The following is a 23892-nucleotide window of genomic DNA, read 5'->3' as shown; positions in this document are numbered from 1 at the left end:
GGAAGACAATGATAAGACTCAAATACCTGATTGGAGCGACAACTTTAGTTTTTTGTCAGGGCAGGAACAGGTTGGCTCTGAGGACGACGGGTGTGATAACGCACAGGGTGATGATGATGAGGTTGGAGATCCCACTTACTGTCAACCCACAGTCAGCCAAGAGATGAGGTCAGCAGAGGAGGTGGAGGAAGATGCTAGTGACGACGAGGTCAGGTTGCGCCTTCGTGGACAGAGACGTAGTACTGGAAGCACGTCAACAACTGCATCCTCAAACACAACTCTGCCTCTCACCACAAGTCGTGGTGGCTCTTCAGGTCGCATGGGTGCTAAGCCTTGCATAGCCTGGGCATTTTTTCAGATCGATAAAGATGACCCAACTCGTGTTATCTGTAACGTTTGTCAGCAAAAGCTAAGTAGAGGACCAAAAAATACATAGTTTGAGTACTTCATGCATGAACCGGCACATGGACATGAAGCATAAGTTGCAGTGGGAAGCTCAGTGTGCTACAATGCGGCCTATTCGGCCGGGCCAACCACCGTCTGCCATATCTTGTGCATCCGCGGCCTCTTCATCCTCTGTGACTGGGGGGACAGCAGTCACACCTGTTTTGGGGCGCAGACCTGCCACCTCTTTACCCGCAACAGCCAGCGTGATTGGCAGGTCATCATTTTCTTTGGAGGTGGTAACACCAGCTGGTGTTGAGCGCTGTCTGACATCGATAGCACCACCTTTGGATCAAGGCAACCTAACATGTCCGCCTGCATCTTCCTCACAGACCGGCAGTTTGCTGGGGACACCCTTATCAACCCCGTCTAAGCACAATAGCCAGCCCTCGGTCCCTCAGATGTGGACAAGTAAAAGACCATTTCCTCCTATCCATGAGAAAGCTAAGAGGTTGAATTTCACCATCTGCAAGCTCTTGGCTACAGAAATGCTGCCTTTCCGCCTGGTGGACACAGAGGATTTTCGAAACCTTATGTCCGTCGCAGTGCCCCAGTACCAGATGCCCAGTCGGCACTACTTCTCAAAGAAAGGTGTGCCTGCGCTCCACCAGCATGTCGCACACAACATCACCGCTTCTTTGAGAAGCTCTGTGTGTGACAGGGTGCATTTCACCACAGACACTTGGACGAGTAGGCATGGACAGGGGCGTTACATGTCGCTGACTGGGCACTGGGTAACTATGGTGACAGCAGGACAAGGGGCTGCTGTCCAAGTCTTGCCGTCCCCACGAGTTGTGCGTCAATCCTCTTTATGTCAAAGTTCCTCCACTGCTTCTGCCTCCTCAACCTCCTCTCAGTCTTCCACCTGCACCCAAAGCCTGTCTGGTCATGCCACAAGCTTTCTAACTGCGCAGAAGGGATCCTGCACACCTCCTTACTATGCTGGCAGTAGGGCTCAACGTCATCAGGCGGTTTTTACATTGAAATGTCTGGGAAATGTGAGTCACACAGCTGAGGAGTTGTGGTCAGCTCTGGAGAACCAATTTCATGAATGGTTGTCTCCACTGGACCTGAAACCAGGGAAGGCCGTGTGCGACAATGCTGCAAACCTGGGTGCGGCCCTTCGCTGGGGCAATGTCACACACGTGCCTTGTATGGCTCACGTGTTGAACCTGGTTGTCCAGCAATTTTTAGCCCACTATCCCAGACTAGATGGCCTTCTGCAGAGGGCACGGTCGCTGTGTGCTCACTTCCTCCGTTCGCATCCCGCAGCTCAGCGACTTACATCTCTACAGAAGTCGTTGGGCCTGCCACTTCACCGGCTAAAATGCGATGTGCCTACCCGGTGGAATTCAACTCTGCACATGTTGCAGCGACTGTGGCAGCACCGACAAGCCCTGATGCAATACGTTCTGACGTATAGTCTGGGCCAACGAGATTCAGAGGTGGGGCAAATCACGCTGGAGGAGTGGTCTCAGATCAGGGACCTATGCACCCTTCTGCACAGTTTTGAAATGGCGACGAAGATGTTTAGTGCTGACGATGCCATTATCAGCATGACTATTCCGGTGATTTACATGCTGGAGCACATGTTAAACAGAATTCGGAGTCAGGTGGTGGCACAAGAGGAGGTGGAGGAAGTAGAGGAGGAGGAGTTGTATGCGGAAGGGCTAACATCTGCAAGGTCCAGACGGTCGGCAGCACCAAGGCGGCAGGCATGTGAGGGTGGGGGAGATGGTTTTACCAGGGCGCATGGTAGCAGCTAAACTAGTGAGGAAGGTGCAGGAGCCCAGGAAGAAGTGGAGGACGAACTGATGGAAGACTCATCAGATGAGGGAGACCTTGATCACATTTCTGTTGTGCGAGGTTGGGGGGAGAGGACAGAGGAAGGAAGCATGATTGTTACCTCGCCACCAACACAACAGGGACTTGGTGCTCCTGGATGCGCAACACACATGAGTGCCTTCTTGCTGCACTACCTGCAACATGACCCTCGAATTGTGAGAATTAGAAATAATCCTGACTACTGGGTTGCCACACTGTTAGATCCCCGGTACAAAAGTAAATTTGCAGAAATTATTCCTGCCATAGAAAGGGATGCACGCATGCAGGAGTATCAGCAGAGACTGTTGCAGAATCTTACATGTGCTTTTCCACAAAATACCAGTGGTGCACGTAGTGAATCTCACAGTTCCAACTTGCCAACCGTGGGACCGTCAAGTGTTCACCACTCAAACCGTAACAGAACCACAGTATCTGCTGCTAACATCAATTTTGCGGAATCATTTCACCACTTTTTTAGCCCATCCTTTGCAAGGACACAGGAGACAAGAAGTCTGACACATAGTCAATGCCTAGAGACGATGGTACAGGAGTATCTCCAAGTAAACATTGAAGCCATGACTGTGTCACTGGACCCTTGCTCTTTTTGGTCTTCCAATCTGGATAAATGGCCGGAGCTAGCCACTTACGCCTTGGAGATCTTGTCATGCCCCGCAGCCAGCGTTCTGTCTGAACGTGTGTTCAGCGCTGCTAGTGGTGTGCTGACAGATAAGCGCACGCGGCTCTCCACTGATAATGTAGACAGACTCACGTTCATAAAGATGAACAAATCATGGATCCGAAACGACTTTTCTACCCCTGTGTCATCCTGGGGAGAGTAAAAGCTTGATGATTGGTTAAAATCACCCTACCAACCGTTTTAAGCTTTCAAATTACTAATCATGTTTATCTGTATCTTGGCTGGAAAATAATTTGGGCTTTGTAGCAGTGTGCAGCACTGATTCTATTAGGCCATCTATAATAAGCTCCACCAGATTTAAAATTACTAATCATGTTTATCTGTATCTTGACTGGAAAATAATTTGGGCTTTGTAGCAGTGTGCAGCACTGATCCTATTAGGCCATCTATACTAAAGCTTCACCAGATTTAAAATTAATAATAATTTTTAGCTGCATCTAGCCCGGAAAATTATTTTGGGGCTCCGAGATGCGCAAGACACATAAGTGCCTTCTTGCTGCACTACCTGCAGCATGACCCTCATATTGTCAGAATTCGAAGTAATCATGACTACTGGGTTGCCACACTCTTAGATCCCCCAAACTTTTCGATCAACCTTTTCATTTTAATAAAGACCAAAAAAATGGTCATTTTTGAAATTATAAGCATTAGCAGGTTGTTAGAAATAGAGATGAGCGTTGTTCTACTCGAACTGTTCGCCAATCTCAAATTCGAGCTGTTTTGGGCGGTGTTCGAGCCGGTCGGCGAACACGAACAATTTGAGAAAAATTCGGCTGTTCGAGGTTATGTTCGATAACTGTTCGTGCACCAAAATCATAACTGGATTTTTTCTCAGTAATGATGAAAATTAATGTTAATACGCAGTTTGAGTGTACAGCGGGGTGGGGGGAGGGGCAGGGGATGGATCTCTGCAGGAACAATGAAGATCTCCATTTTTTTTTCTCTTTCCCGCATTTGCAGTGGGGAGGTGCAATCTGTCAGCCTGTCAGCAGCGCACACACGGAGCGAAGTGCTTTTTTTCACACAAGCAAGGGCATGTGTGATTGGCAGTGTATGTCACATGTCCTTGCCCTATAAGACCAAGCCATTTTCCCCGTCGCCACCATTTTCTCACTGCTGCAGCTGCGTGTTAGACGGCACCGCTGTTGCTGTGTGTGCTATACCTTGTTAATTTCAAGCCAATTTTCGCACAAATATACAGATAGCTTGGGAGTAGGGAATAGTTGTGATTGCAGTCCTTTTAAGGACTAGGTTACAGCATTTCCTACAACTTTTATCAGGCAGGTCTGTGCTCTTAAATAGATAGATTGTGGGAGTAAAGACTAATTGTAATTGGAGTCCTTTTCAGGACTAGGTTACATGAGTTCCTATCAGTTTTTGCCAGGCAGGTCTGTGCCAGTGCTGTGCAAGTTTTTTTCACAGCATTTGGCTGAATCTAGCAAAGCTAATCCTTTTTGGCCTATTGCAGAGTGTGTTAGTCAGTGGAGTAGCCTATCTGTGTTGCAAGATATACCACCTGTGTATAGAATACCATTTTTTTTACTGCACCTAGTGAAGTAAAATCTTTTGGGCATAGCATCATTCTATTAGTCCATCTATACTGACCTCCATCAGGTTGCAAACTGAATATAATTTTTTTCTGCATCTAGCTCTGAAAAAATATTTGGGCTTCTAGCAGTGTGTGGGACTTGGTCTATTAGTCCATCTATACTGACCTCCATCAGGTTGCAAATTAAAAATAATTTTTTTCTTCATTTAGCTCTGAAAAAATATTTGGGCTTCTAGCAGTGTGTGGGACTTGTTCTATTAGTCCTTCTATACTGACCTCCAGCAGGTTGCAAATTGAATATAATTTTTTTCTGCATCTAGCTCTGAAAAAATATTTGGGCTTCTAGCGGTGTGTGGGACTTGGTCTATTAGTCCATCTATACTGACCTCCATCAGGTTGCAAATTAAAAATAATTTTTTTCTGCATCTAGCTCTGAAAAAATATTTGGGCTTCTAGCAGTGTGTGGGACTTGGTCTATTAGTCCATCTATACTGACCTCCATCAGGTTGCAAATTAAAAATAATTTTTTTCTTCATTTATCTCTGAAAAAATATTTGGGCTTCTAGCAGCGTGTGGGACTTGGTCTATTAGTCCATCTATACTGACCTCCATCAGGTTGCAAATTAAAAATAATTTTTTTCTGCATCTAGCTCTGAAAAAATATTTGGGCTTCTAGCAGTGTGTGGGACTTGGTCTATTAGTCCATCTATACTGACCTCCATCAGGTTGCAAATTAAAAATAATTTTTTTCTGCATCTAGCTCTGAAAAAATATTTGGGCTTCTAGCAGTGTGTGGGACTTGGTCTATTAGTCCATCTATACTGACCTCCATCAGGTTGCAAATTAAAAATAATTTTTTTCTTCATTTATCTCTGAAAAAATATTTGGGCTTCTAGCAGCGTGTGGGACTTGTTCTATTAGTCCATCTATACTGACCTCCATCAGGTTGCAAATTAAAAATAATTTTTTTCTGCATCTAGCTCTGAAAAAATATTTGGGCTTCTAGCAGTGTGTGGGACTTGGTCTATTAGTCCATCTATACTGACCTCCATCAGGTTGCAAATTAAAAATAATTTTTTTCTTCATTTATCTCTGAAAAAATATTTGGGCTTCTAGCAGCGTGTGGGACTTGGTCTATTAGTCCATCTATACTGACCTCCATCAGGTTGCAAATTAAAAATAATTTTTTTCTGCATCTAGCTCTGAAAAAAATATTTGGGCTTCTAGCAGTGTGTGGGACTTGGTCTATTAGTCCATCTATACTGACCTCCATCAGGTTGCAAATTGAATAAAAAAATTTTCTGCATCTGGCTCTGAAAAAATATTTGGGCTTCTAGCGGTGTGTGGGACTTGGTCTATTAGTCCATCTATACTGGCCTCCATCAGGTTGCAAATTAAAAATAATTTTTTTCTGCATCTAACCCAGCCAATAGTTTTGGCCTAATACCACAGTTTGGCCACTCAGCTCTGCTCGGTTACCATCCATTGTTTTTTTGTGCAAACAACTCCAGAGTTGTGAATTAGTTAACCACCAAAATGAGTGGAAAAAGGCCTGCTGCTGGTGGAAAGGGGAATAGGCGTGTTGGGAAGGGGAAAAAAGGTTGTGTCCGTGGGGTAGGTGCAGAAGAAAGACCATCTTCCAGCCAAACTAAAATGTCTACTTCTTTTAGCGGACAATGTGATAAGATCCCTTTCTTACGGCCACGCCAATCGCTACAAATTCCAGATGAGGCACAAAAACAGCAGGTGCTTCAACGGATATCAAGTGCTCCTTTAAGTGGGCTCTCCTCCACATCAACTTCAACATCACAAATACTCCAGTCCTCAAAGGTGTCACCCAAATCGCACTTGCTTCCTCACAGCTCCCAAATCTCCAGCTGCCCGTCTGAGTATGAGGTAGAACAGATGGTTGAGTCTGCAGAGCTGTTTACTCATACTATAGCCTGGGAATCAGAGGTCGACTCCAGCGCTTCTGTGAATCCAGACGAGGAAATGATCTGCACTGATGCCCAGAATCTTTATGAGTCGGATCCAGGACCAGACGCAGAAGGTTCTGACCATAATGTAGACCCTCATTCCCAAACTGTAACTCCTGTTGGTGGAGACAATGAGGAAGACGATGATAAGACTCAAATGCCTGATTGGAGCGACAACTTTAGTTTTTTGTCAGGGCAGGAACAGGTTGGCTCTGAGGACGACGGGTGTGATAACGCACAGGGTGATGATGATGAGGTCGGAGATCCCACTTACTGTCAACCCACAGTCAGCCAAGAGATGAGGTCAGCAGAGGAGGTGGAGGAAGATGCTAGTGACGACGAGGTCAGGTTGCGCCTTCCTGGACAGAGACGTAGTACTGGAAGCACGTCAACAACTGCATCCTCAAACACAACTCTGCCTCTCACCACAAGTCGTGGTGGCTCTTCAGGTCGCATGGGTGCTAAGCCTTGCATAGCCTGGGCATTTTTTCAGATCGATAAAGATGACCCAACTCGTGTTATCTGTAACATTTGTCAGCAAAAGCTAAGTAGAGGCCAAAAAATACATAGTTTGAGTACTTCATGCATGAACCGGCACATGGACATGAAGCATAAGTTGCAGTGGGAAGCTCAGTGTGCTACAATGCGGTCTAGCCGGCCGGGCCAACCACCGTCTGCCATATCTTGTGCATCCGCGGCCTCTTCATCCTCTGTGACTGGGGGGACAGCAGTCACACCTGTTTTGGGGCGCAGACCTGCCACCTCTTTACCCGCAACAGCCAGCGTGATTGGCAGGTCATCATTTTCTTTGGAGGTGGTAACACCAGCTGGTCTTGAGCGCTGTCCGACATCGATAGCACCACCTTTGGATCAAGGCAACCTAACATGTCCGCCTGCATCTTCCTCACAGACCGGCAGTTTGCCGGGGACACCCTTATCAACCCCGTCTAAGCACAATAGCCAGCCCTCGGTCCCTCAGATGTGGACAAGTAAAAGACCATTTCCTCCTAGCCATGAGAAAGCTAAGAGGTTGAATTTCACCATCTGCAAGCTCTTGGCTACAGAAATGCTGCCTTTCCGCCTGGTGGACACAGAGGATTTTCGAGACCTTATGTCCGTCGCAGTGCCCCAGTACCAGATGCCCAGTCGGCACTACTTCTCAAAGAAAGGTGTGCCTGCGCTCCACCAGCATGTCGCACACAACATCACCGCTTCTTTGAGAAACTCTGTGTGTGACAGGGTGCATTTCACCACAGACACTTGGACGAGTAGGCATGGACAGGGGCGTTACATGTCGCTGACTGGGCACTGGGTAACTATGGTGACAGCAGGACAAGGGGCTGCTGTCCAAGTCTTGCCGTCCCCACGAGTTGTGCGTCAATCCTCTTTATGTCAAAGTTCCACCACTGCTTCTGCCTCCTCAACCTCCTCTCTGTCTTCCACCTGCACCCAAAGCCTGTCTGGTCATGCCACAAGCTTTCTAACTGCGCAGAAGGGATCCTGCACACCTCCTTACTATGCTGGCAGTAGGGCTCAACGTCATCAGGCGGTTTTTACATTGAAATGTCTGGGAAATGTGAGTCACACAGCTGAGGAGTTGTGGTCAGCTCTGGAGAACCAATTTCATGAATGGTTGTCTCCACTGGACCTGAAACCAGGGAAGGCCGTGTGCGACAATGCTGAAAACCTGGGTGCGGCCCTTCGCCGGGGCAATGTCACACACGTGCCTTGTATGGCTCACGTGTTGAACCTGGTTGTCCAGCAATTTTTAGCCCACTATCCCAGACTAGATGGCCTTCTGCAGAGGGCACGGTCGCTGTGTGCTCACTTCCGCCGTTCGCATCCCGCAGCTCAGCGACTTACATCTCTACAGAAGTCGTTGGGCCTGCCACTTCACCGGCTAAAATGCGATGTGCCTACCCGGTGGAATTCAACTCTGCACATGTTGCAGCGACTGTGGCAGCACCGACAAGCCCTGGTGCAATACGTTCTGACGTATAGCCTGGGCCAACGAGATTCAGAGGTGGGGCAAATCACGCTGGAGGAGTGGTCTCAGATCAGGGAACTATGCACCCTTCTGCACAGTTTTGAAATGGCGACGAAGATGTTTAGTGCTGACGATGCCATTATCAGCATGACTATTCCGATGATTTACATGCTGGAGCACATGTTAAACAGAATTCGGAGTCAGGTGGTGGCACAAGAGGAGGTGGAGGAAGTAGAGGAGGAGGAGTTGTATGCGGAAGGGCTAACACCTGCAAGGTCCAGACGGTCGGCAGCACCAAGGCGGCAGGCATGTGAGGGTGGGGGAGATGGTTTTACCAGGGCGCATGGTAGCAGCCAAACTAGTGAGGAAGGTGCAGGAGCCCAGGAAGAAGTGGAGGACGAACTGATGGAAGACTCATCAGATGAGGGAGACCTTGATCACATTTCTGTTGTGCGAGGTTGGGGGGAGAGGACAGAGGAAGGAAGCATGATTGTTACCTCGCCACCAACACAACAGGGACTTGGTGCTCCTGGATGCGCAACACACATGAGTGCCTTCTTGCTGCACTACCTGCAACATGACCCTCGAATTGTGAGAATTAGAAATAATCCTGACTACTGGGTTGCCACACTGTTAGATCCCCGGTACAAAAGTAAATTTGCAGAAATTATTCCTGCCATAGAAAGGGATGCACGCATGCAGGAGTATCAGCAGAGACTGTTGCAGAATCTTACATGTGCTTTTCCACAAAATACCAGTGGTGCACGTAGTGAATCTCACAGTTCCAACTTGCCAACCGTGGGACCGTCAAGTGTTCAGCACTCAAACCGTGACAGAACCACAGTATCTGCTGGTAACATCAATTTTGCGGAATCATTTCACCACTTTTTTAGCCCATCCTTTGCAAGGCCACAGGAGACAAGAAGTCTGACACATAGTCAACGCCTAGAGACGATGGTACAGGAGTATCTCCAAGTAAACATTGAAGCCACGACTGTGTCACTGGACCCTTGCTCTTTTTGGGCTTCCAATCTGGATAAAAGGCCGGAGCTAGCCACTTACGCCTTGGAGATCTTGTCATGCCCCGCAGCCAGCGTTCTGTCTGAACGTGTGTTCAGCGCTGCTGGTGGTGTGCTGACAGATAAGCGCACGCGGCTCTCCACTCATAATGTAGACAGACTCACGTTCATAAAGATGAACAAATCATGGATCCGAAATGACTTTTCTACCCCTGTGTCATCCTGGGGAGAGTAAAAGCTTGATGATTGGTTAAAATCACCCTACCAACCGTTTTAAGCTTTCAAATTACTAATCATGTTTATCTGTATCTTGACTGGAAAATAATTTGGGCTTTGTAGCAGTGTGCAGCACTGATCCTATTAGGCCATCTATACTAAAGCTTCACCAGATTTAAAATTAAAAATAATTTTTAGCTGCATCTAGCCCGGAAAATAATTTTGGGGCTCCGAGATGCGCAAGGCACATAAGTGCCTTCTTGCTGCACTACCTGCAGCATGACCCTCATATTGTCAGAATTCGAAGTAATCATGACTACTGGGTTGCCACACTCTTAGATCCCCCAAACTTTTCGATCAACCTTTTCATTTTAATAAAGACCAAAAAAATGGTCATTTTTGAAATTATAAGCATTAGCAGGTTGTTAGAAACTGAAATCAAACAGTTTTCAACTCAAAACTTTATTCTAGGTGATGTTACATTTTCACATAGGACCCCTTGTTCGAAAGGAGCTTCTGAACTCTCTCGTCCATTGAATTTGTCAGGTTTTGGATGGTTTCTGCTTCAATTGTTTTGCATGAGGACAGAATACCCTCCCAGAGCTGTTGCTTAGATGTGAACTGCCTCCCGCCATCTTAGACACTCCTTTTAATGATGCTCCAAAGGTTCTGAATGGGGTAGAGGTCAGGGGAGCATGGGGGTCACACCATAAGTTTGTCCCCTTTTATGCCCATATCAGCCAGAGATGCAGATGTTTTATGTGCAGCATGAGATGGTGCATTATCATGCAGAAAAATGATCTTGCTGTGAAATACACGGTTCTTCTTCTTGAACCATGGCAGGAAGTGCTGTTTGAGAAAATCCACATACATTATGGAGTTCATCTTTAGCGCCTTCAGGGATCCTAAAGGGGCCGACAATCTCTCTCCCCATGATTCCAGCCCAAAACATTACTCCACCTCCTCCTTGTTGGCGCTGTAGCCGTGTTTGCGTGGGGTGTCCATCAACCAGCCATCCTCCACTCCATCCATCTGGACCATCGAGCGCTGCACGGCACTCATCCGTGAACAAAACAGTTTTGAAATCAGTCTTCATGTAATGTTTGGCCCACTGGAGCCGTTTCTGCTTGTGTGAAGTGGATAGAGGAGGTCGACAGGATGGCACATGCACAGCTGCAAACCTCTGAAGGACCCTGCATCTTGTTGTTCGGGGGACGTTGGAGGCACAAGCAGCTTCAAAAACTTGTCTGCTGCTATGACAAGGCTTTTTTGCCGCTGCTGTTTCAACCTGACGTAATTGCCTGTAGGAAAGAGTCCTCAATTTGCCCTTATCAGCACGCACACGTGTGTACTGTGAATCAGCTACATACTTCTTGATTGCCAAGACACTTCATCCTGATCATCGCACAATGTTGATTGTAGTCATGCCTTGACCTAAACACTCCACAATTTGTTGCTTCTCAGCAGCCGACACATCCTTTTTCTTTCCCATTTTGGCAGAAAATGTAGGCTGCTTAATAATGTGAGAGAGCCTTCTTAAGTAGTCTTGCCTTTCATTGGACACACCTGCCAAACTAATTAGCACAGGTGTCTGCAATTGCTTACAGTGATATAAAGAGCCCTGACACACATCACCATCAATGAGTTTAACTGACAAACAAACAAATTCTTCCCTTATCACTCCTAAACACTTTTTGTATAATAATTTGGAACGCAGTGTACATGTGCTTTTCCACAAAACACCAGTGGTTCACGTAGTGAATCTTACAGTTCTAACTTGCCAACCGTGGTCTGTATGGAGTTGTTCAATAAAGGGCCCAAAATTAAGATAACATAGATGGGAGAGGTCTCTATGAATAGGAATTCCTAAGTATTTGATACCCTGTGAGGGCCAGGCAAAGGGAAAGTTGGACTGGATGGAATCCTATATGGATTTGGGGAGGGAGACATCGAGGGCCTCAGACTTCGCTGCATTGATTTTAAAATTTTACCATGTAACAAAGTGATCTATTTCAGCCATAACAGCATGGATGGATATATGTGATTGAGTGATATATACTAGGACATCATCAGCAAATAGAGAGCACTTGTACTCGGTGCCTCCCACCTCAATCCACCTAATATTGGGGTTATGGCGAATTGATGAGAGCAGGTGCTCCGTCACTAGGATGTATAAGAGAGGGGACAGAGGACATCACTGCCTTGTCCCATTGGTGATTGTGAAAGGTGATGAAAATGTTCTGACGCACCCCCTGGGCCTTGGGACACCCGGAGCCGGACCCTTTTTGGTGGATGCTGGTGGTTGTAGTCTTCGTGGCGGCGACCCAGTTCCGTGGCTCAGGGCGGTCAAACCAGTGGCGGAACTATTTATGTGGATTTCATGTTTAAATGTCCGACTACGCCACCTGTGGATTGCGGTCAGAGTGAACCGCCGCTACAGGGCAGACCACTGAGGCTGGTGTTGTGGGTGCAGCAGAGCGTAGCATAACTCCCCACGGGAGGAGTATAGCCTCAGGGCAGTGTATGCGGAGGATGGGGGTGATGGTGCAGGGCAGCAGCAGTAACGACACGGAGTCAGTGATGCAGTTCAGGGCCTTTACTCACAGTTCTTATTATCCAGACCACGTCTGCAGGTAACGGCTGCCCACGTCGTACTGTGCTCACCAGGTGAGGGGCTCAGACAACTCCCAGATAACTTTGGAGTGCTTCACAGGACCCCCTTTGTGTGTCCTTTGTCTGGCCTTTCTTACCAACCCTTCTGTCCGGCTGCCTCGGGCCTCTTCTTGGTAAACTTGGCGCCAGTTTCCCTGACCCTATGTGGTGCCTTCCTAGCGGGTGTAGCGAGGGGCTGCGCCAAATAAAATGTCACAGCCTCCTGTTTCTAGCTGAGGGTCATTTCCTGCCTCCACTAGTTTCGGGGACCGGTCTCCCCCTTTGGCCTGACCCCTCCACGCAGGTGGATTCGGGCGTGCGGTGGCGACACGCCCGTCCGCACCCCTGGGATCCCTTCGTTCCTCGTTCCTGGAGCCTTCTCCGCTCCTCTTTCTTCCTTCTCCCTCTTCCAGGCCTGGGCCTCTGTTACTAGGCCCGCCTCCGGAGCAGAGCTCATGCAGAGCCCCTGCTCCCTGCCACTTCTGCTCAGACTTCTCTGCACTGAACTAAGATGGTGCCCACCTTTTATACTCCCTTCTCAATGCACCCAGGAACTGCTTCCTCCCTGCTCCTGCACTACAGGGTTACCCTTCCTCAGTGTTCCCTCCCCCCACTCCAGCCAGGGACAGGGACTGTCGTGCCCATCTCAGGGGCATATTGGTCGCCCTGCCCCACGACAATGTGGTGTAATGCATGCAGGTGTCGGGTCCTGATCCACACTACATCCTTACCTGAGAGTGAGATATCACACCTCTGGGTGAGGTGCAATACCTCTGTAGCAACCGAGCCCTCAGGGTGCTACAGTTCCATTTATCTTCAGCCTAGGTGACGTATTGCGATACAGGGCCGTGATTTTGGCTATAAAAGGGTCCCCTAGACCCCTACCCCAAGCTTTTTAAGAGAATCATATATGGCGTGCCAGGAGACTCTATGGAATGCTTTCTCAGCATCCAATGAGAGTATATAATTACAAATTTTTAACTGCATCTAGCCCAGGAAATACTTTGTGCCTAGTAGCAGTGTCTGCTAGTCAGCGGATTATCCCGGCTGTTAAGCAAGCTACACCACCTGTAGTTTGGACACTTAATTTTTTCAAAGGAAATGCTTCGGGACCACGGGATACTCAGTGAAGAGCATCAGGAGGCACCCCAAGGCATAGGGGCTGGGACTGGCAGTAGGATGCCTTGCGGTGGACAGCCGAGCTCGATCCTTATAAAAGCTTTTTAACTGCAGCAGCTTTAGTGGACGCTACTGGAGCAGGAATTACGCGGCTGCTGGCATTAGACTTGCCCTCCAATAGATCCTTGTAAATGGATTTAAAGTGTATTCATTCAAATTAGAGAGACAATTTAAATTAAAAAGCTTAGAGCTGCCTCCACCACAGGGGGGCTCGCTCGACCCACCAGCGGACAGGCACCAGTATTGGGAGAGGGGCGCTGGCCGTCAGGGTTCACCGTGGCTCTGGCACAAACCTGGCGACGCGGAGGTGGCACGGGCAGGAGCGGACTGAACGTGTCTGCTTCTCACTTTTTGGATTTTAGAAGGGCATGACATGCCTATATCTGTGTCTCCCCCTCCTTTTACTTCTCCACCTCTTTTCTTTTCGCATGACTATAAGTACTTGTCACTTTTCCATGTGTTAGTTGTGTCTTCTGAGCAGTTTGTCAGCTTTTGGACACCTTTGAAGGTGTTTTCTATGTGTTTCTATGTGTTTTTGTTTGCCTGCCATTGGTTTTAACGGTGTTCGAAGGTGTTCGACGAACAGTTCGACGAACAGTTCAGCGAACACACGGGTGTTCGACGAACCGAACCGAACTCGAACACTACGGGGGTGGCTCAACACTAATGCTGATAACTATCAGTAATTGAGAAGTATAAAATGTAAAATTATTTTCTTATTCTTATTCTACTTGCTTATATTATTATATTGCAAATATCGCTACTAGTATTTAGTATATTCACTCTATAGACATCTAGTATTCCATTACTGCTTTATTTTTTTAGCTGTAAGTGAAATACAATTATATTCTCAATGTAAGACTTAATTCATTTGGTATTATAAAGAGAAAGAAGTATAGTTGTAAGCAATCATTTGGTACTTAGTACTGGATTACCTTTGTAACACCCTTTTATTGTTTTCTTTAGTTCCTCCAGTAATAAGAGTGTATCCAGAAACCCAGGCCCAGGAACCTGGAGTGTCTGCCAGCCTGAAGTGTCATGCAGAAGGAATCCCCAACCCCAAAATAACATGGCTGAAAAATGGTATTGATATAAAGCCAAAATTATCCAAGCAACTCACATTAATTGGTAAGCCTTTTACTGACAAATCTGCCATTACTAAAAACAAAATAATCAATTAGTACAAATCTACAAGATTTACTTATTGATTTAAAGGAAGTCTGTCAGTTAAACTGACCAAACTAACCCAAGCTGACAGCATAGACTAAGCACACAGCATTGTAGGAGATAAGGCCTCTATAAAAATTGCACTATTAGTGTTTCCATTGCTGCCTCTGTAATGTAGAAAATGAATTGTAACCAAATATTCTAATTAGGCTGTTAATGGTGTGGCTAAATCGCTTGGTGTGGCTAAATCGCTTGGTGCACAGTTCCTTCCACTGGTTTTGCACATCCTTGACTACCTCACTGGTAATTGGCAGTGCTGGCTTGCCTGTTATGAGCACTGTTTGTAGAAAAAAACAAGTCAGCACTGTCAATTACTAGTGAAAGAAGCAAAACCAGCAGCATTGACAGTGCACTGATACTCTTAGCTACACCAAGGGTACACAGTGCAGCCTAATTAGCATTCCTGATTAATCTTTTGTTTCTGCAGATTGCAGGCATACACTAAAAACGAAAGGAACAACTTTATTGGGGTTATCTCCCCTACAAGCCTATTTTCTTAGTTTACACTGTCAATTTGGACTGACAGAGTCTCTTTAAATGTTATCATTTTCAGCTATGAGCATCTGTTCATACAGATTTTCAAGCAGAGGACTTATTATATTTTTCTCATGTTGTAGATCTGAGGCCTCTACCCTTCCACTGCTAATTCAAACATATACACTGCTCAAAAAAATAAAGGGAACACTTAAACAATAGAATTTAACTCCAAGTAAATCAAACTTCTGTGAAATCAAACTGTCCACTTAGGAAGCAACACTGATTGACAATCAATTTTACATCCTGTTGTGCAAATGGAATAGACAATAGATGGAAATTATTGGCAATTATCAAGACACCCTCAATAAAGGAGTGGTTCTGCATGTGGGGACCTCAGACCACATCCCAGTAAAAATGCTTTCTTGCTGATGTTTTGGTCACTTTTGAATGTTGGTTGTCTTTTCACACTCGTGGTAGCATGAGACGGATTCTACAACCCATAGAAGTTGCTTAGGTAGTGCAGCTCATCCAGGATGGCACATCAATGCGAGCTGTGGCAAGAAGGTTTGCTGTGTCTGTCCGTGTAGTGTCCAGAGGCTGGAGGCATTATCAGGAGACAGGCCAGTACACCAGGAGACGTGGAGGGGGCCATAGGAGGGCAACAACCCAGCAGCAGGACCGCTACCTCCGCCTTTGTGCAAGGAGGAACAGGAGGAGAACAGCCAGAGCCCTGCAAAATAACCTCCAGCAGGACACAAATGTGCATGTGTCTGCATAAACGATTAGAAACCGACTCCATGAGGGTGGTATGAAGCCTGACGTCCACAGATGGGGGTTGTGCTCACAGCCCAATACCATGCAGGACGCTTGGCATATGCCACAGAACACCAGGATTGGCAAAGTCGGCACTGGCGCCCTGTGCTCCTCATAGATGAAAGCAGGTTCACACTGAGCACATGTGACAGACGTGACAGAGTCTGGAGATGTCGTGGAGAGTGATCTGCTGCCTGCAATTTCCTTCAGCATGACCAGTTTGGCAGTGGGTCACTAATGGTGAGGGGTGGCATTTCTTTGGAGGGCCGCACAGCCCTCCATGTGCTCGCCAGAGGTAGCCTGACTACCATTAGGTACCGAGATGAGATCCTCAGACCCCTTGTGAGACCGTATGCTGGTGCGGTTGGCCCTGGGTTCCTACTAATGCAGGACAATGCCAGACCTCATGTGGCTGGAGTGTGACAGCAGTTCCTGCAAGATGAAGGCAATGAAGCTATGGACTGGCCCGCCCATTCCCCAGACCTGAATCCGATTGAGCACATCTGGGAGATCATGTCTCGCTCCATCCACCAACATCACGTAGCACCACAGACTATCCAGGAGTTGGCGGATGCTTTAGTCCAGGTCTGGGAGGAGATCCCACAGAAGACCATCGGCAAATTCATCAGGAGCATGCCCAGGCATTGTTGGGAGGTCATACAGGCACGTGGAGGCCACACACAATAATGAGCCTCATTTTGACTTGTTTAAAGGACATTACATCAAAGTTGGATCAGTCTGTAGTGTGTTTTTCCATTTTTATTTTGGTGATGACTCCAAATCCAGGCCTCCACTGGTTAATAAATTTGATTTCCATTGATGATTTTTGTGTGATTTTGTTGTCAGCACATTCAACTTTGTACAGAACAAAGTATTCAATGAGAATATTTCATTCATTGAGATCTAGGATGTGTTATTTGAGTGTTCCCTTTATTTTTTTGAGCAGTGTATATGTTTGGCATGTAAAAGTTTAGGCACCCCCTAGTCAAAATTACTGCTATTCTGAACAGTTAAGCAAGTTGAAGATGAAATGATCTCTAAAAGGGCTAAAGTTAAAGATGACACATTTCCTTTGTGTTTTAGGCAAAAAAAATAATATATATATATATATATATATATATATATATATATATATATATATATATACAGTACAGACCAAAAGTTTGGACATACCTTCTCATTTAAATATTTTTCTGTATTTTCATGACTGTGAAAATTGTACATTCACACTGAAGGCATCAAAACTATGAATTAACACATGTGGAATTATATACTTAACCAAAAAGTGTGAAACAACTGAAAATATGTCTTATATTCTAGGTTCTTCAAAGTAGCCACCTTTTGCTTTGATGACTGCTTTGCACACTCTTGGCATTCTCTTGATGAGCTTCAAGAGGTAGTCACCGGAAATGATCTTCCAACAATCTTGAAGGAGTTCCCAGAGATGCTTAGCACTTGTTGGCCCTTTTGCCTTCACTCTGCTGTCCAGCTCACCCCAAACCATCTCAATTGGGTTCAGGTCTGGTGACTGTGGAGGCCAGGTCATATGGCATAGCACCCCATCACTCTCCCTCTTGGTCAAATATTCCTTAGACAGCCTGGAGGTGAGATTGGGGTTATTGTCCTGTTGAAAAATATATGATGGTCCAACTAAACGCAAACCTGATAGAATAGCATGCCGCTGCAAGATGCTGTGGTGGCCATGCTGGTTCAGTATGCCTTCAATTTTGAATCAATCCCCAACAATGTCACCAGCAAAGCCCTCCCACACCATCACACCTCCTCCTCCATGCTTCACCGTTGGAACCAGGCATGTAGAGTCCATCCGTTCACCTTTTCCGCGTCTCACAAAGACACGGTGGTTGGAACCAAAGATCTCAAATTTTGACTCATCAGACCAAAGCACAGATTTCCATTCCTTGTGTTCTTAAGCCCAAACAAGTCTCTTCTACTTGTTGCCTGTCCTTAGCAGTGTTTTCCTAGCAGCTATTTTACCATGAAGGCCTGCTGCACAAAGTCTCCTCTTAACAGTTGTTGTAGAGATGTGTCTGCTGCTAGAACTCTGTGTGGCATTGACCTGGTCTCTTATCTGAGCTGCTGTTAACCTGCCATTTCTGAGGCTGGTGACTCGGATAAACTTATCCTCAGAAGCAGAGGTGACTCTTGATCTTCCTTTCCTGGGGCTGTCCTCATGTGAGCCAGTTTCTTTGTAGTGCTTGATGGTTTTTGCAACTGCACTTGGGGACACTTTCAAAGTTTGCCCAATTTTTCGAACTGACTGACCTTCATTTCTTAAAGTAATGATGGGCACTCGTTTTTCTTTACTTAGAATTTGTATTATGGCAATAAAAAAGCAGCTAACAGTCTATTCAGTAGGACTATCAGCTGGGTATCCACCTGACTTCTGCACAACAGAACTGATGGTCCCAACCCCATATTTAAGGTAATAACTCCCACTTATTAAACCTGACAGGGCACACCTCTGAAGTGAAAACCATTTCCGGTGACTACCTCTTGAAGCTCATCAAGAGAATGCCAAGAGTGTGCAAAGCAGTCATCAAAGCAAAAGGTGGCTACTTTAAAGACCCTAGAATATAAGACATATTTTCAGTTGTTTCACACTTTTTTGTTAAGTATATAATTCCACATGTGTTAATTCATAGTTTTGATGCCTTCAGTGTGAATGTACAATTTTCATAGTCATGAAAATACAGAAAAATCTTTAAATGAGAAGGTGTGTCCAAACTTTTGGTCTGTACTGTATATATATATATATATATATGTATATATATACACACACAAATATATATATATATATATATATATATATATAGTGGAATATATATTTATATACACATACTGTATATATGCTGGTGTGTAATTTTAATGACCAAACATATGTTAAAATATTGATTGGGCCTTACGTCTATGACATACATTTGAAGGGACTGTCTCAAACAATTATTTTACACATATTTGGTTTGCTTAGCATACTAAGTTTTCAGTTTCTGTATTCATTGCACCATTGATACTAAAGATACATACTTCAGTACAATAATGAATGATGCCTACAGCTAAAAGACGGTTGTTCCGTATCACAATGACTTTTGAATCCGAAGACCTTAGAACAAACAGCTCAAATGTCTTTATTTCAGCCAACGGAAGTGAACTTCATATTTCTAGTGTCCGTTATGAAGACACTGGGGCCTATACGTGCATTGCAAAGAATGAAGTTGGTGTGGATGAAGACATATCTTCACTTTTCATTGAAGACTCAGCAAGAAAAACCCGTAAGCATTGTAAATTTCCATATCAGAATTTCAAAATTGCTTTTCGAAGTTCACAGCAGGTCAGAGAATTTCTTATCTAATATAAACTTGTTTACAATATACAAACATGTGATATTTGGCCTACAGACATTGCGGATAACAGTATCCAATACAATAAAGCAGTTAGTCCAATTTCTCATTTATGGAGAACCCACTAGTTCCATTGTTACGTAATAAAAATTTGTATAGGGGCAAGAAGTTATTTCTATATATTTTTTTGAATATCATTATATTCTCTATTGTTCTGGTAGAAAAACAAAGTTGCCATTTTTATGGCAGTGGCAGATCTTGTTCTTGTTATATTCTGGGGAACTCCAACCCATGTTCTGAAAAGTACAGGTTTTGAAGTAATAAAGGAAAATCTCTTCTGATCTTTACAGAAGTTATTGATACATTTGGTAAGTGAGTAAGAAATATGTACCTTACAAAATCTTGCCATACATGTCTTTTGGATTTGAATCAGTAATGTCCCAATCAGTATGAGTTAACATCTACTATTATTTTATACTGGCTTTACTGGGCCAATTCTGACTTGAAACCAGAAAAAAGTAATGAAATACCATAAGCCCTTATTTATCTACAAAATTAGGTGCGCAGAACAACAAAGATTTAATTAGGTCAGATTAGGTCTAGAATAAAAGGTCTGATGTAGATATATTCTTGGCTTTGTTTAAGCTTGACTTTTGGACACTATCTGAAAATAATTGCACCCCTGTATAGCTTGTGGTTAAAGTGACCTTTATTGTCTACCCTGAACTAGATTAATGAAGCATAATTGCTCCTGGATAGCATAGGTCTTCATAGGCAATTTACAAGTTGTTATAGACTCTGGAATATTTAATCAAGTCAACTGTCCGTTAATGTTTTTGAGCTCGTTCTTAAATCAGAGTTGTCTAGTAATGTACTCCATTTGTCAAGTTCATTAGCCAATTTGACCCGATGTTAGCATGTAATGGAAATCCATCAACAGATGCAATTTTAACTTTCCTAACATTATCCATTACTGCCTCCAACTTTGATGAGCTGTGATACAAGGTTTGCGTTGCAAAACAAATGACAGCAATGAGAGATGATGTTCAGTTGATCAGATGTTAATGATCAGGCAGGATGACAGGAGGGTGTCACCTTCGACTTAAATAGCAGAAAATCACCAATTCAATTATTTCAAAGCCGTGAGAACGATAAAGACATGACAATTTTATGTCTTCATTAGCTTGTCAACCATAGACTTTAAATCATTAGCCTGGCAGACGCAACTGGAACTGTAATCTCTTTAACTATTTCACCTTTCACTTATTTCTTTTCTGTTCACGCTTTATATATCTTGTTTTTAACACAGAATACATTACTGCTAAATATATAGGACATACTGTAAAAGAATTATTAAGTTGTTTGTGAAGTTTTTGAGGAGTCTAACTCATTTATACTTATTCTTTCTTTTTTACCTGGACTGTTTCCAAAAATGCTTCATTTATGGTCCTCATCACAGTTGCGAACATTCTTTGGAGAGAAGAAGGTAGGGTATCAATAATACAGTTTTATGATTCGTTCGTGTATTACGACAACACAACATTACACAATGTCAAAAAATTATATACTTTTTAAATCTTTTGCAATTATACACTTATTTATTGTTGTCCACATAGCCATAAAAATGTCTGAAGCATAACACAATAGACTAATGACTTTTCCACTTTACTTTGTAGAATAGGACAGAGTCGTCACATTATCATCACTATAGGAACAGATAATGTGTTGTCACTTCCTAGTTTCTGGATCATAGGTTGTAGTCCATTTTTTCAAGCTGTTATCAGTCTATTGACACTTTCTGTCCATTAATTTCAACTACCCAAAAGAATATAAACAGTGCTATTTGGTCTATAGAGACAATACAGTAGGGTATTGCATCTCCACTATGACTTCTTTTTTATAAATAAAATAATGGGAAAACTTTCTAATAAAAAGTAAACAAATAAACTCTACTGCATGCTAAAAATATTTAGTTTATTTATTCGAAGTTAAAATGCATGATACATTCTCTGTGTGTCCATCATGCATTAGCTTTACAGCGTAACTAAACTTTTTTATTCAATTATTCATGAGCTTTTGCTAAATTCTGAATAATATATAATCTATTACTTTATTTTGCTTCCTTCTCTCTCAAACACCATAGTGAAAATGCTGTATTAAGTGCCTGATTTATGTTCTTTAGACTCTGCTTTGAACTGCTGTTCTATCAAAGATCTATACTCAAACACTATTTACAAACACTCTCACTGTCTCAGCATGGTGGAAGAAAGCAGGAAAGGTCACTCAGAGAGAGTAGTTGAGAATAGTGTTTGAGAATAGATCTTTAATAAAGTAGATAAAGCAGCAGTTCAAAGCAGAGTCTAAAGAGCATTAGTAAAGCATTTTAAGCATAGTGTCTGAGAGTCATAGAGTCATTGCTAAAGCAGCTGTTCAATGCAACTTTTAAATTAGCATGAACTAGGCAAGTAAAACAGCACTTTCAGCATGGTGTTTGAAAGACAAGAAAGAAAAGTAACATAATGGAGTATAATATAAACTTTTACAACTTTGGAAAGGCTAATAAAAAATTAATAAAAAGGCAAGTTTCTCATTAACCCCTTAGAGCAAAATTATGCACCTATGTGCTGGGGTTATCAAGTATGCGGCAGTTTCAGGCGCTTAGCTCCTTACGTTGAGTAAACAGTATCTGTGGCTAAAGGCAGTGTCTGGAGCTGAGTCTCTGACAAAGGTGTTTATATGGAGTGGTAGCAGTGCATGCTCCCATCGGCCTTTCCAGTCTCTATCATGGTATTATTGCAGAATATAGTATGATCAATCAGACAATCACAGGTTTAGGTTCCCCAACTAGGACTAAAATATAAGGTAATAATGTTTAAAAAAAAATTGATAAGAATATAAAAAAAATTAAATATCAAAAATATGATTCACTCTCCATTTCCCCCTTTAAAAATAGAAAAAAAATGAGAAAAAATGGTATGGCTGTATCCGTAAAAGTCTAAATAAAACATTAATTAATGAGTTACCTCACACAGTAAATGCTCTAAAGAGAAAAAAGTGAAAATTCCAAAATTGTAATTTTTTGGCACCACACATCCCTAAAAAATGCTATAAAGCCAATCAAAATGTCATATATTCCCAAAATTGGTATTAAATGTGTTATCTGAGATTTTTATATAAATGGCTTATCCTTTGCATAGGTCATCAATATCTATCGGTAGGTGCACCAGTCAGTTGTTGCAGGTGACAGTGGCTGATTGGGGTCAGTCACGAAGTGGAACTACATGGCTCCATCAACTGCATAGTGGCCATAGCCAGGAACTACTCATCCACCCCTATTGATTCAAATTGGGGGCAGATGTGTAATACTCTGCATTTATCACTATACAGGTGATAGAGTTGTGCTGTGCAACTCTGCAACTGAGCACATCCGGCCTCTGACAACACTGGGAACAGATGATCAGCTGGGGGCAGGTTGTGCACCCCCACCTATCAGATTTTGATGACCTATAATAAGGAAAGACCTATGATACAAAAGACCCAGACAACACCTTTAATTAAACCATTAGCTGATTGTGAAAGAAACACGACTTCATACAACTCCTTCAACAGAAAAATAAAAGTGTTACTTGGAAAATGACTAGAATAATCAATTTTTTTTTAGTGTGGTACCATTGGAATATTATTGACCTAGAGAATCGTCCTTTCAGGTCATTTTTACCATATAATGAACGCTTTAAAAAAAAACTCCCTCTTAGAGCTATGTTAACGGAAAAATGTAAAAGTTATGTCTCCTAGAAAAAGAGGGAGGGACAAATGAAAATGTAAAAAAGAAAAATTGGCTGCAGAGGCAAGGGTCGAAGGCAAATGGGCCATGGATCTACACAGCTATAAAGCTGTTTTCAATTTCCATCTTTATTTCATCCAATACCTACTTTAAAAATGAATACCATGTTTTAAGGGGAAAGGGCAAGTGAGCCTAGGCCGTCAAAGTCATGAGTAGTGTTGAGCATTCCGATACTGTAATATCGGGTATCGACCGATATTCGCGGTATAGGAGTTCCGATACTGAGTTCCGATACTTTTACAATATCAAATACCGGAATCGGAAGTTCCTATAATGCCTGCGCTCTGCAGTGTCTCTGAAAGATGACAAGCTGGATGGCAGCGCTCAGCTACGATCCAGCCTGTCATCAGAATGCCATCCCAGCGTAGGAGAATTCTCCTGATTGTTTAAAAGCCGGCGGGTGGTAAAAAGCCGGCGGGTGGTAAAAAGCCGGTGGGTGGTAAAAAGTCGCCGGCTTTTAAACAATCACACAGTCCCATACTGCTTCCCGCAGCCTCCCACCCCGATCCTCCGCTCCCCTCGCCACCTCCCATCCCGATCGTAAGTTAGGACCGGGCGGGGAGCACAGTACCAAGGAGCGGGGAGCGAAGGACCCGGGCGGGGAAGCCGGCAGTGAAAAGACTTCACCG

At 44.0% G+C, this 23892-nt stretch overlaps 1 protein-coding gene across 3 annotated transcripts in view; it reads left to right on the top strand.

The window, feature by feature from the left end:
• Nucleotides 1-23892, top strand: part of FSTL4 (follistatin like 4) — a 1654952-nt gene that overhangs the window by 1533349 nt on the left and 97711 nt on the right. For all 3 annotated transcript variants that reach the window (XM_073649560.1, XM_073649559.1, XM_073649558.1), the window contains exons 9-11: nucleotides 14510-14671; nucleotides 19216-19350; nucleotides 20879-20905. In XM_073649560.1, the coding sequence (XP_073505661.1) occupies nucleotides 14510-14671; nucleotides 19216-19350; nucleotides 20879-20905 (324 nt within the window). The remainder of the gene's footprint in view (nucleotides 1-14509; nucleotides 14672-19215; nucleotides 19351-20878; nucleotides 20906-23892) is intronic.

The sequence above is a fragment of the Phyllobates terribilis genome, unplaced genomic scaffold (genome assembly GCF_046119375.1).
Source record: "Phyllobates terribilis strain yellow unplaced genomic scaffold, ASM4611937v1 Scaffold_10__3_contigs__length_209671492, whole genome shotgun sequence".
NCBI lineage: Eukaryota > Metazoa > Chordata > Amphibia > Anura > Dendrobatidae > Phyllobates > Phyllobates terribilis.
The sequence above is the reverse complement of the archived record's forward strand: the minus strand, read 5'-3'. Positions and strand labels throughout refer to the sequence as shown.